This window comes from Opisthocomus hoazin, chromosome 14 (assembly GCF_030867145.1).
Source record: "Opisthocomus hoazin isolate bOpiHoa1 chromosome 14, bOpiHoa1.hap1, whole genome shotgun sequence".
Lineage (NCBI taxonomy): Eukaryota > Metazoa > Chordata > Aves > Opisthocomiformes > Opisthocomidae > Opisthocomus > Opisthocomus hoazin.
This window is the reverse complement of record NC_134427.1, coordinates 21,903,711-21,916,563: the sequence shown is the minus strand read 5'-3', so window position 1 is coordinate 21,916,563 and position 12,853 is coordinate 21,903,711. Positions and strand designations below refer to the sequence as shown.

The 12,853-nt window shown below is 45.1% G+C and overlaps 1 protein-coding gene across 1 annotated transcript in view; it reads right to left on the bottom strand.

Moving 5' to 3' along the window:
* Positions 1–519: 519 nt before the first annotated feature.
* Positions 520–12,853, bottom strand: part of LOC104338509 (ligand of Numb protein X 2) — a 32,068-nt gene continuing 19,734 nt past the window's right edge. The window contains exons 6-10 of the mRNA XM_075435610.1: positions 10,734–10,910; positions 9,785–9,959; positions 9,405–9,615; positions 4,756–4,914; positions 520–3,519 (exon numbers count right to left, since the gene is read on the bottom strand). Coding sequence (XP_075291725.1) covers positions 3,384–3,519; positions 4,756–4,914; positions 9,405–9,615; positions 9,785–9,959; positions 10,734–10,910 — 858 coding nt within the window. The 3' untranslated portion in view covers positions 520–3,383. The remainder of the gene's footprint in view (positions 3,520–4,755; positions 4,915–9,404; positions 9,616–9,784; positions 9,960–10,733; positions 10,911–12,853) is intronic.

Sequence of the window (12,853 nt, the reverse complement as noted above, 5' to 3'; positions counted from 1 at the left end):
CTCCCAGCCCATCAGACGCTGCCATCCAGCCCGGGATGTTTTGTGCCGCCTGCACTGCAGCAGTAGAAATGACAACAAAAGCTAACCCAGCCACCAGCCTGGGCAGACAATGCTCTGGCAGCCCCAGCGGTGTCTCGCAGTTGCTGAGCTGTGCAGCACACCGAATCGGGGAATTAAGCCTCGTTAAATAAAGCCTGCTTTATTCTCTGGGTTAGCTTTTCAGTCCAGTCAGTTCTGAGTCCCACAGGCACTGGCGGGTGCAGCCAGGAGCAGGGGCACAGCTGAGGGGGAGGGTATGGGGGATACACTTTGGTTCAGGTTTTTTTTTCCCTGCTCTCACAGCCATAGTGTTTCAGGACAGTCCAGCTCCTTTCCTGGGAGAAGCAGAAGACAACTGCACTATTCTCTGCCTCCCAGGGTCACTCTCTTGGAGAAGCATCTGTTGTTGAGGTGACCTGTTCTGGGGGCTTTAGCTGGTAAGACTGGAAGGAAAGGTTAAAAAACCACCCATAATACATGTTTTTCAGTAATATTACAATAATTTATAAAGGCATCAAAACAAAGTCGGCATTTATTAACACGCTGATCTTGGAAACAATAATTAAATTACTAGGACATTATGGTGAAGTTGAAGGCACCTTGAAACAAGATGGAATAATAGTAAAATCACGCTGCCTTCTGCAGCATCCTCTTCACTTAAACTGTCTGCCTGCCAGCTGCATGGCTTTTTCCTACTGTACTTTATACAAGAGACACTTGGTGCTACTCCGTAGGAATCGCCCTCTCTCTATCTACATAAACATGTACTGTTCCATACCAGGCACAGATTCTGCACATTGATTGGAAAGAGACAAAAATTGCTTCAGGATTTTCTATTCCTTCGCGTCAGCCAGAGGTCGAGTGGCCGGTTTCCACAGGCACCTTTCTGACTTCTGAATTATTCTGCTCTCAGCATTCAGTAGGAACAACAGGGAAAAAAAAAAAAGGCCCCAGAGCCCAGCTGGCCACACACTATTTCCACTGTCAAAGTCCACAGCGGTATTTATCAACCAAACAAAGAGGCCACACCGTGTGCCAGGGAGGCTTTTGTGAGGAGTGGATCCTAAGCTCTTGGTGTGTAATAGGCGCTGATAACAGGCCCTGCTACGCACTGCCTTAAGCTAGCAGCCAAAGGAAGTGAAGTCACTCTGTGTAAACAACCAAGTCATCTAGCAAGGAGAAATTCTACTCTACAGTAACAGCTCATTATGAAGTAGCCAGCCCTAAGAAAAGCACTGCTTAAGACAATGCTGGGCACTTACATACAGTGCAGTCAGTTTACGACAATAAGGAATTAAACATTCGTTCTTTGTAGCATTTTTCACAGGGGAGAGAAACTCCTTTGATTCTTACAACCTGAGCTGGCCCCGTAAAAGGTACGGGCAAGATGTCTCTCAGTGCTGAGAGATCTGTCACTTCTACTGCTGATTAACAACCTTCTAAAGGGGGAGGGAACTGCTTTATGCAGAGTTTCCAGGTAGGAACTTAGCAAGGTGTCAGAGGTCAAACCAACCTGCCTTGGCTTCAAGTCTTTTATTACAAATCCACCACGTAGTTAAAATTTGAACTGAAGCCAGACTGGGCACACTGGACCTCCAGTCCTTCTGCAGGTAGCTTATTTCCTACAGCTGGTATGAGGTGGCCGAGGCAGCCAAGGACCCTCTGGGCCTACCCTGAGCCAGGGAGTAGGTAGTTTGCCCCAGCTGCAAGAGGGATGTGAACAGAACTGCAGGAGCTCCTCTCGCTCCCTGACAGCACAGGCGCCGTGTCAGGTACATCCTCCTCCCCCTGCCTTAACTCTGCATCTGATCACTGGGAAACTGGTACAAGTAAGAAGCATCCTGGGACAGAGGTTTCTTGTACCAAGCCTGTTTAATCATCTACCTTCTGTAGGAAAAGCTGGTCATTTTATCAAGTCGTAAAACCAGGGAAACCAAGCTGAGAAAGTGGCTGAAAATTAAACAAATTCCTTATGTCTGGCTACTGTGATGGATGCACTCGACTCCTTAACAAAACTAGTGGTAGTTTGGTACAGGTGGTAGTTTGGTAAGGCCCAAGCCATAACCAGGCCCAGAACTCTAGTTCCAATCTGTTCTCTGAAAACCCCCAAAGGAGCGGTGACGCAGCGGGCATCGATGCGTATGAGCTCGGAGCACCAATCATGCAATTAACACGTGAACAGCAGGTGGCTTTTCCACAACTCATTTATCAAGGAACAAAGCTGTGGGTACAAGGCGTCTCACACGTACCTTTCCCATCGCATGTAGTCTGACTGCAAGCCAACCGCTTTATCCCATAAATACCACAGCCTAAGTGAGCCGCCTCTGAGCTCTCCCTCCTGAGCAGCTGCCTGCGTGCTGGTGATCCCTCAGTGAGCTGGGACACCCCCTCAAGGTTGCTCCTCGAGGCTGAGAGACCTCTCACCTACTGCAGCTCTTTGGTAAGCGACTGACATTGTGCATAACCTTGTATTGTGGTAGCTCTGATTTGTGTCTTGATAGTTTTGGATTGCTTTTACATCCCTTGCACGGTAAGTAAGAGTGAATCTTACCATCCAACAAGGTTGCAAGAGTTGCACTTTTACGACATCATGTTTCAGTGAAACCGCTCTTGCTGATACCTTTGACAGTGGTGCTTTAAGCAGTCTAAATTGCCCATTCGTGATTCATTGGCATAGTTGGCAGGATCCTAAATCAGCATTTGCAACAGCTGCCTGGTGACAGGGCCTTCACACAAGTCAATGCAGCTCCACCACGCTAACCTAGCAGCTCTTCAGCTGTCAGCTGAGCATTACAATTGGTTTTCTAATGTATAAACACATTCATTAGGTTTCAGTAACCTAAAAATTTCAAGACTGGGGGCTATCGGAACTGCTTAATTGGGTCCACATCCTTATAGTTTTATTAGTGGCTTTAAAAGGCACATATAAATGACTCAGTGTCCAAGAATGGCAGTCAGAGCAGTGGCAGAACGGTATTAACTCGCAGGGGAAATCAGACAGTCACGCCTGTTTTAACCTGTTCAAAATACTAAACAGAAAGCAGAGCTCTAAAATTGAGGAAAGCGCCTCAAAGGCAATTTGTAGAGAAACACTGGAAAAAGAGCTTTCTCTGCAACACCAATTCTACAGAGCTTTAACGAGCCCAGGAAGCTCCAACAACTGTTTGGACCTCAGCAGAGTAAAGAAGTATCTTCTGTGAAAAGGAAGCCAAAAGCCTTCCATGGCAATACACTGTGTAGCAGGAGTTGAGAATTCCCTTGGTTTTCTCTGTCACGTGTTTAGCTTTGTGCGATGGCCAACTGATATCTGATACCTGCAACCACTGTCTGCTTTGTTGGAGCTTTCACACGAGGCTTCCCGGCCAGGACACCACAGTAAGCGTGACTTTGTTCCTTTGTTCCTTCAGCATTGGGATTAGTTCCGAGTTGCTCATTCCTATCGCTGGCACGCCATTTACTGCCACTATTTCATCTCCACACCTAATCAGAAGACAGGAAACATGCTTGTCAGGACTTATTTTTGTTAATGCCGCACCCTAGGACCCCCACGGTCATCTAGCCGACCCTGAGCCAAGAGCATCAACTCTTTGTTGAAGCAACTTTTTCACTAGATGAAAGATTAGGGGCAAGGAATGGATGCAAGCAGAGCGAGTGGCTGCAGTCAGAGGCTTGCTTCCGAGGCAAAGAGGACAAGGGGGGAGGAGGAGGACGCTGCTGGTACTTGAGTGCCACAGCAGTGAAGGTCACCAGCAGGCCAGTCAGCAGCAGGAGAAGTTAGAGAAAACAAATTTGTGCTGATAAACACTCTCATTACCAAGGTCGCTCCTACAGCTACTTGCCGAGCAGTCGCTATGGTGAAGTGCTTACAACACTGAGGCATGCTGTCATGTAGTAGCTCAGGACAATAGAGGTTTCACCTCTGTGGCACACCAAGCTGTCTTCGGAGCGGTTGTACCGTTCAGCTGTGATGAGGTGAGGGGCTGTAGCCAGCCAGCTACCTTCCTCGTGTCTGATGGGGAAAGCACATCGCTGGCCTAGTACGCAAATGGGAGCCCAGCTGACCCCAGTCCTCTCTTCTTCCAGTCTTTAGGGGAGCAAAGCCCAGCTCCCTACACTGAAACTACATCCCCTGCAAGACAGCAGCCTCACTTTTATTTTCCACAGTCCTGCGCTTGCTGCCTGCTTGCTGAGAAGGCAGCTCTGTTGGTTCCCTGAGATAATGCTGCAAGGAAGTTCTGTGCAGTCCTCCAGCTCCACTATTCACTCCTCCACTCGCTGCGATTACTAACAAACAGGTCAGCAGAGCTCGTTTAAGTTTCCTGCACAGGAGGGCTTTTTTTGCTTCCGTTGGGATATTTTTCCTAATCCAGGAGATTTTATACTCTGGAACCTCCAAGATTCATCTCCAACATGCCCATTCTACTTTTATCTGATTACTCAATTAAAATCTTTAACAGCCTTTTAAAATGCAACTGTTAATTCCTTTTAGTTGCGCCTTTATAGAGAAACCAAAACACTCATTAATATAGTTTGTTACAACTTTGGTAACAGTGTTAACTGCACAAATGAGTGTCTAAGAATTGAAGTCATTAACTTTTAGCTCAGGTAGTTAAAAGGATAAAAGACAGCCCCTCAGTAAAACAGCACACGCTGATTTAAGTACTGATAGTGTTTCTGGCACTAACACCAGAGACCTGCAGGGCAGCTCATACGTACTTCAGTTTCCTGTCTCGGAAGGCGGGAGTCCCAGGCACTATGGTTTTGATGAAGAACGGTTGGTTTCCCTTGCTTTCCTCAAAGCCTCCAACAATGCTGAAGCCCCAGCTTTCCAGGTTGCCTTTACTGAGGACGATATCTTGACAGCAGTGAAGGTAGCTGTGAAGACAGGCATGGTCAAAACCCGAGAAAGCTTATGACTGTGTTCAAGGAAAACTGCCTAACCAGAAAATTATGTTTTCCCTCACAGAAAGCACAGCTATGTAACAGCCTCGTATTTATTTTCTTTTTTTTAAGGCCTTGAGGCAACCCTTTGCAGGGCTTGTTACCGGGATAATCCCCAAATCTGAAGATGCCAGTCCTTTAGAAAACTTATTCTCAGTGCTGTCAGTGCTAGTTTAAGAGTTAACAGAAAGCTGCCATGCTCTAAGGGCCTATGTGACCTGAAAGATTCGTGAATAACTTCATGAATTCTACTAATGAACATGCACACTATTAGTGACAAAACCAAATTAATCATGAACAGCAGTTACACCCATGCAATTAATATGAATCGAGCTTTTTTTATTCCATCTGTATACTGCACACTTGGTACAATGAAGGCATTCAGCAGCTATGTGTCACCGACGGAAAGCAAACGTGAGGTATGGCAGCCTAACCACCTACCAAATCAGAAGGGTCTTTCCTGCAGGGCCTACACCCAGGACTGCTGTGTACAGTTAAGGTATCGGACACCCAGGACTGAGCATGCTGTGTACAGTTAAGGTATCGGACTCCTTGGAGAGAGGTCGCAGGGCACAGTGTGTGAATGCCAGGCGCTGAGGTACATCTTCTCGGTAAGCCTGGGGTATGCTGCAGTGCTAGGGCTGCCTTGGAGATGCGCTATGGAAGTGCCAACAGCACTTGCTCCTTGAGTGTGTAGCACAGAGATATGCAAAGCCTTTGTGAGGTGTCTGAAAAGGTGTGGCAGGAGCGCCGGCAAGCAGCTCGTGTACTCTGGCTCGTAGTCAGGTTACCTTCTGGCACCGAGGCGCTGCCAGAGCTGCGCCGTGTGAAACTGCTGCTGATCGCCCCGCTGAGGTATTCCAGCAGCTAAACTTTTCCTAATAAACGTTTTCGCCTCAAGGGCTTTGCTTGAGCAGTTTGTAGATGAGTTTCAGATTTCAAAAGCCTTCTCAGTTAACTTCTCACTAGGAGAAAGATCCAATTATCTCCTTTCAAACTGTAATTTACTGTTGTAGGAGTTCTTCACACAGAAGACCCAGCTCTAGCTTACTGATGCCTCCATGGTTTTCCGCTACTGGTACCACACAAATGTGAAAACAGAGCTATGAGAAATGCGTATGACATCTAGTGCAAATAAATAGCCCAGAGAGCAAGAGTGATATGCACTACATCAGCACAGAACATAAATAAAAACATTCAACACATTCTCCAAGAATTGGAAAAGGCTGTTTGTTAGAAATCAGTCTTCCATATGAAAAAGTGTTTTTAGGAAGAGAAACATTAATTTAGTCTCATGGAAAATGACTGTGGGAAAAGAATTTTAGACTTCACAGAAAGTAAAGGTGCAAGTTTTATTCTGAGGAACACCCTGCTGAGTTGGCAGTTCTGCGTCCCTTTCCCAGTTTGTGGAGTGTGCCACTCCGGCAGGGCCATGGCAGGGAGCACCTAACCGTTGCTGCAGAAAGAGCTCAGACTCCCTGGAGACTGGCTCCAGATAAACCTGAAGGAAGAAGGCAGGAGGAAAACTGCTTTTCCACCCCTGCGAATTATCCATAAGCCACACTGCGCATGGTTAGCGTTATCAAGAGTCAAAGCTTTTACAGAGAAAGGAGAAGTCAATCTGTAAACTTGGTATTTCTAGTATCTTTAGGATTCAGTGTGCAATGAATTAGGACACAATCCCCCCTTCAAACCAGCATTTTGAGGTGCTATTTTGTACTACCAGTAGCTGGTATTGATTTAACATACTGCAATGAAGAAATCAAGTCAAGTTCCTATGCTGTCTTCTGTGACAATATACAGTGATGACCAAGATGCTAATGTTATTCCCTCTGTTACCCAGCGTCCCAAGAAAGGCAGAGGACCAGGGCTGTTGTCTCTCCTAAAACCCTTCTGCAGCAGTAGCCTGGCACCTAGCCCAAGTTCTGCAGGATGGGGCTCCACGTTTCAGAAACGGTGCGTCACTCAGTGAGCCGAGATGACAGACGGTATTTGACATAAAGAGAAGACCACAGATACAAGAATCAAGGCTAGAGTTAAACACCATGGGATCAAGCATTGTAACGACTGAATACACTTCCCTAGCCTTCAGCACTAATTTCAACTCCAGCCTTTCAGCATAAAGTTTGGCTTCAAACTAGAAAGAAATACATGGGTTTCCTCTAAGGAGGAAATGATATTTCTGCTGGATCAGAGTAGTAACTGGAAAAAAAAAAGCTAAACAAAACCAAAATCATACATGCCATCAGCAATACGCTTTAAACTTTCACGCTGTACTGCAGGATGTTTTAGCATACTGAGGCTATGTCCTCTTCAGCAGGGCAGCCCAGAAGGAACAGATCCGAGTGCAACAACTGGTGCTGAGGACCCAAGGTCTAGTTTTGGGACACTTCAGGGGATTTTCTGTAATCTAGTGTTAGAGTGGTACGCATGGAGTCTGCTTGTGCCGGAGCGCGGTGGGCATTCCTCTGCAGCACTTCTGGTTTAGTCCCATCCAAAGGAAGCCAGTTTGTGTGGGTGAACCAAAATACAGCAAGTGAGGATAACTGGGATCCTCGCTTCAACTGCACATTCCTGAGCCAAACTAAAATGCCAGCATAGAGGCATCCTGAACATTTCCAGGTGACAAACAAGGGTGCCATTTCAGTTCACAGGTTCTCAAGCAATAATTAAAAATAATCCGACTATGCCAGTCACAGTGTCAAACAGAAATACCTTGCTTAGCTGAGAAAGGCAGATTCTTAGTGGCTTTAGGGAAATCATTCATTCTGTGGATGACCAGCTAGTTGCTACCAGGTCTTACTGTGAGCAGATGGGAAAATGAGCAAGGAAGCACAAGAATTACAGCCATTTTTATTACTGGAAACAAGAAGGAAGATTTTGTCAGATCCTGAAATGAAATAGCCTTGCTTTGGTGCCTCCTAACCACTCTCACACCCACAGAAGAACAGCAAATTCAGATGCCCAAATTCAGGTCAGAGTAAGAAAGGAAGACTTAAGAGCAGAAAGGGCATCTGAAATCAATGCTCCTTGCTTCAGTAGCAAGGTACAGTAACAGTCAAATGAAAGGCAACATTAATACCAGCAGAAAAAGAATTTCAAGTGATTTATTAAATGACAGGTAATGTCAGTATACTCTTGAAATAAAGGCAGGTGACTGATGAGTAAGGAGTGGTCGCCAGTCCCTATATGGTGAAGCTGCAAGCCACCAGATATCCCAATAAATTGGAAAAGCAAGAAGGGAGAAAGTACAGCTGGGTTTTGCCTTGCCATAATTCACTGCAGGAGCACCCATGGGCAACCAGCCAGCATCTGAGGGTCTGCGCTGGGGTTTGGGCTATCCAGGTGCAGCTCAGGCTAGTTCATACCAAGCCTGCACAGAACAGACAAGCTGATTGCCTGGGAGCGCGGAGGAAACTGGTAGGACAGTGCTGAGTGCAAGCCAAGTCACAGTCGCTCGAGACACAAAAGCTACCTTCCTTGGGCTGTTTTGTTTAACATTTACAGGCTGCTAAGGAACACAAAGGTAACATAACAGAGGCTTTGTTAGTATTTCTTCTTTCAGGTGCCTCAAGAAACAAGGCTGTAAAGAATCTGAGCTTCCCACAGAAGGGTTTGGCTTTACTGTTCCAAGTGCATCTCCTGCACAATCCTCCTCCAGTCAGCCGGAATGACAAGAGACTCTGCCTTTCACAGCTGAATGTATTTTGAGTAAAGTGCAAAAGTGAACAAACCAGAGGTTCACCTCTCCAGGAAGGAGATAGAAATTCAAACTTTCAAAGCCCCAACCCCATCACCTGGAAAGTATCACATTGCTGCTAAAATCTGTGCTAAGTCTATGGTCCAAAGCTTTGCAGCAGGAAAACTCAACTATTCAGAATCATTTCTGCTTCATGCTAAAGACAACACAATTACGACAGCCAAAAAGAATTAAGACTGAATAAATGCCTGCCCCTAACAGAGATGATCAGATTAGAAACTATCAAATAGCACAGGTAGCTGTTGGCTTCCATCATGTGATCCAGAAAGAGCCACAGAGTGATTTCAGTTAATGACATTTTAGCAGGGACTGTATCCACATTGACTGTATGTCATCTCAGTGCCTTAAATGCCAGAATCTATATTTCTCATTTTCTGTGTCAGTTCTCTTAGACAAAAAAGGTTTTCAGGAACTTCTGAAATATGGTTACTGTCCAGCAGAAGTGGGGAAACGATGGGTCACACCATAAAAAGCAGCGGAAGTTTCTTAAGCATTCATTATACTGCCATCTCATTGGCAAATAAGGCTTTCCACCGCCTTAGAGCTAAATGAGAATACCAGTAATGCTTCCAAGTCAACCAAGCAAGCAATTAATTTCTAGTGTTTGAGCGAAGGTCAGCTCTGTGATTGAACAGATCTTTATACTGCCACCGAACAAACGTACCTAGGCAATCCGAGCCACGTGATCCAGAGGGGAGACCAGCTGAAGCCTTGCTCCTTGATGTCCAGAGATGGCTCTGTCGAGTTCAGTGAAATGATTTCCAAGGCTTTCAGGACGACTGAGTGGGAAGCTGCATTTGATTTCAGTGCTGAGACAGCTTCATAGTAGTTCAGATGAGTCAGATCAATGCCATTTATACTCAAAAGCACATCTCCTGTTGATTAGATAGGATTCTTACAGACCTTTTTCTATGAAGCCCCTTTCTGCCTCAAGGTCTCAGGTGGAACCCCCTTTCCAGCCTCACTTTAGGGTCCAAGTGCAATTTTCACTGAAAAAAACCCCAACTAGTTCCTAAAGGATAAAGAGTCCAAGAGCCTCCTTACCTCGCTTGATTCTGCCATCCCTGAAGAGGCATCCGATGGGCTGCACACTCGTTACATATATAGGCAGCTTGTTTTTATTGTCCCTTCCACCTCCAATTGTTATTCCTAAAGATTCCTTTGGTTCCTTTTTTATTGCAACTGTCTTTTCGTGGCTTACGTATCCCTGAGGTAAATCCTACAAAGGAATCACAGTACAAAATGCAGCGTTATTAACACGAGAAGCCCAGGTCTGGAAGAAAATAACATGCCTTGTATTTTTAATCCAGAACCTGTCAGCAATGTTGCTGGATGGCAAAGTCAGCTTCTCACTTACTTGCTCTGGGTAGAAATACCATCCTGTATTTCCAAAGTGATACCACCACAACTGAGGCACTACTCTCCTAATCATCCCACATTCATTTGCTGTAGAGAGGTGCTCACTCAGAAGGACAATTTTGCAGTGAGGAACACGCTATGAACTAATTTGAAGGCCATTCATATGAAGCAATCAACCTCTCTCTGACTACTACCAAATGTTTAGGTTGCAGTGAAACCACACATTACAGCGTATGCTGTAGAAACAATATGTAAATAGTATTCTAGAATTTAACCAAAGGCATTGCCATTTATGACAGCTACTTTCTAAACTCCGAAGACATTTAAACACAGAAATCTAAACAGTTTTAGCAAGTTTTCTCACTCCAATAGAAGTGCTAAACATAGAGAAGAGCTCTCTTGGTACAACAGACCGGTGATTCTCCTCTTGCTCACACTGTTTCTTATAATATGCAAACAAATGGCCGACGCAACACTGAAGTGACAGGAGCACTACAGTGCTATTTGTGTAGTTTCTACGTCTGTACCAGAAAGCCCTCTAGCTCCAAACCAGAAGCATAACTTAGGGTCGTTGTGCAATACCCTGAAGGTGTTCTGCTTGATGGATGTCGAGAAGCAAGTCCCAAGCACTTACCTTCTGGTAGTTAGATTTTCTTCTATAGTGATTCTGGTCTAGTCGTCTCCGATGGTGCACCGGGCTTCCTCCATTGCTGCTGCTGCTGCTATTTGATGTGCTGCTGTCTTCTACTGGGTCCGACAGCTGTACGCCTGGCTGCCTCAGGACGACAAAGTTCACTCTTGATTCAGTGGTCTGCCAGGAGAAAAAAACAAAAAGAGCGTAAATAAAATAGAAAAATAAATTAGAAATGAGGGACAGTCCCTGTCATTTTCTTGGGGAGAGGGAAGGGTTCGCATTGGTTTCTACAAAGGGTCTGAAACAGGGCTGTGCAATGTGATGCAGTGTTTTTTTGTGAAAAGAAAAAAGGAATTAGCAAGTGTTAGTCAGAAGGAACAGGAGCAGAGGCAGGTTTCACTTATGCCTCCCTCCTCCACAAACGTCAAGGAAAAGTGGAAACGGATGATTAATTCCTCCATTTCAGTACAAATATCCAAAATAGCATATTGTGTTGTGATACAAAACGAACAGAGCTAGAACACTGACTGGTCCACACGATGGATGACCGTGATATGAGTACTGGATGCTTTTTCTTTTATTGTAAAGAAACTCATTAAAGCTCTTTCCCTCCCAGCTTATGTACCATGTCTATTGTTCAACATCTCCCACCCATTTTTTTCCCAGAGTACCTGAAGACATGACCTTTTGTCTAAGATTGCTGCCAATTAAACACTTAACCAGCTGTGTGTCTGGCCTTGGCAGAACTACAGGGAAAGTATTCACTATTGTTACTGCTCTTCTAATTTGGTTTGTTCTTTCAGATAATTTGACAAAACCTTATTGTGAAGGGCTCCATCGGGGTAAGGTGTATGTGCTTACTTGCTGCAACGGATGAGAGAAGTACGGTTGCCACTCTCGCTTCCTGACATGGGGCCCTGTTCCCCTGGTGCCACAGCACCCCAGCAGCAGTGAACTCCCTGGCCTCAGAAGGACTGCAACAACTGGTTTGTTGGGTTTTTTTCTTTTTAAACAAGTACAGGAGAGTTCTGTTTTCTGAAACGGAATTTAAAAGCCTCCAAAGCTGCTGCAGATAGAGCATTTTTTTTCCAGACAAGTTGGCACACATCCATGTCTTCATAAAACGTATTGTGAACATCGTGTCTTAAGATGGGGATTTGCCCTCCCCTTCAACCAGGAGTACCAGACTATGTACAGCACATCTGGCTGTGGATATATATATATATATATAGCTTTAAAAAGTACTTTACAGGTAGAAGGACTCTTTTCTGCAAATGGTTTGTAATCAGAATTAAAATGACATTTAATCAAGAACTGGAATTAGCCCTCAGAAGAACAGCTAATGTTTGGAAGACTGTCACAGTTTTACACAAATATCACTTCAAAAGGAATTCAATGCCCAAACCTACTGAAGCTGGTTCTGTGACTTTGGTCGCTGATTTCAGTGGGACCAAGAAAGAGTTCCTCATGTGGGAGTTATGTTTGCACATTACAACAGAAATACAGCAGCACTTGAGTGATGGAAACAAAATTCTAAGGGGCCACAGAATGGATTCACATACGTAACATAAAAAAGGATCTCAGTACTGGAACTCTGCTCTTCTTTCGTCCCATGTCACTGCACTCCTCTGCTGATTACCAGGAAGAGAACTGGCTCTCCCTCACTCGGCTGACCTCAGATCCTTTCTGGGATATAAACAGTACGTGATGAGATGTATTGTGTCAGGATCTTTAGATAAAAACAGAAACTGGAGGTCATCGCCTAGGGAGATAAACAATTTAAACCGATCTACGTGATAGCTACTGCACACGTAGCAATCCTTAATCCTTAACCAAAATTCCTTGCCCACTCCTTTCACCAAAACATTTGGCATGCTGCAACAGGAGCGCATTCCTGTTGCACAGGGAAAGACCACCCCTCTTCTACCCATTTAGTATTTCAGAATGTTTTTAGCCTGAGGTGCCTCATATGTTGAGAGGCCCTTCCCAAATATAGGTAAAATGGGGAGATAGGGCTTCAAATCAGTCAAAAGGGTTCTGTTTCATCCTGCCAGCTTACCACACCCCTAGCAAAACCCTTCGGTCTGACTGTCTGAAGCACAAGAGGCTGTCCTGCTCTC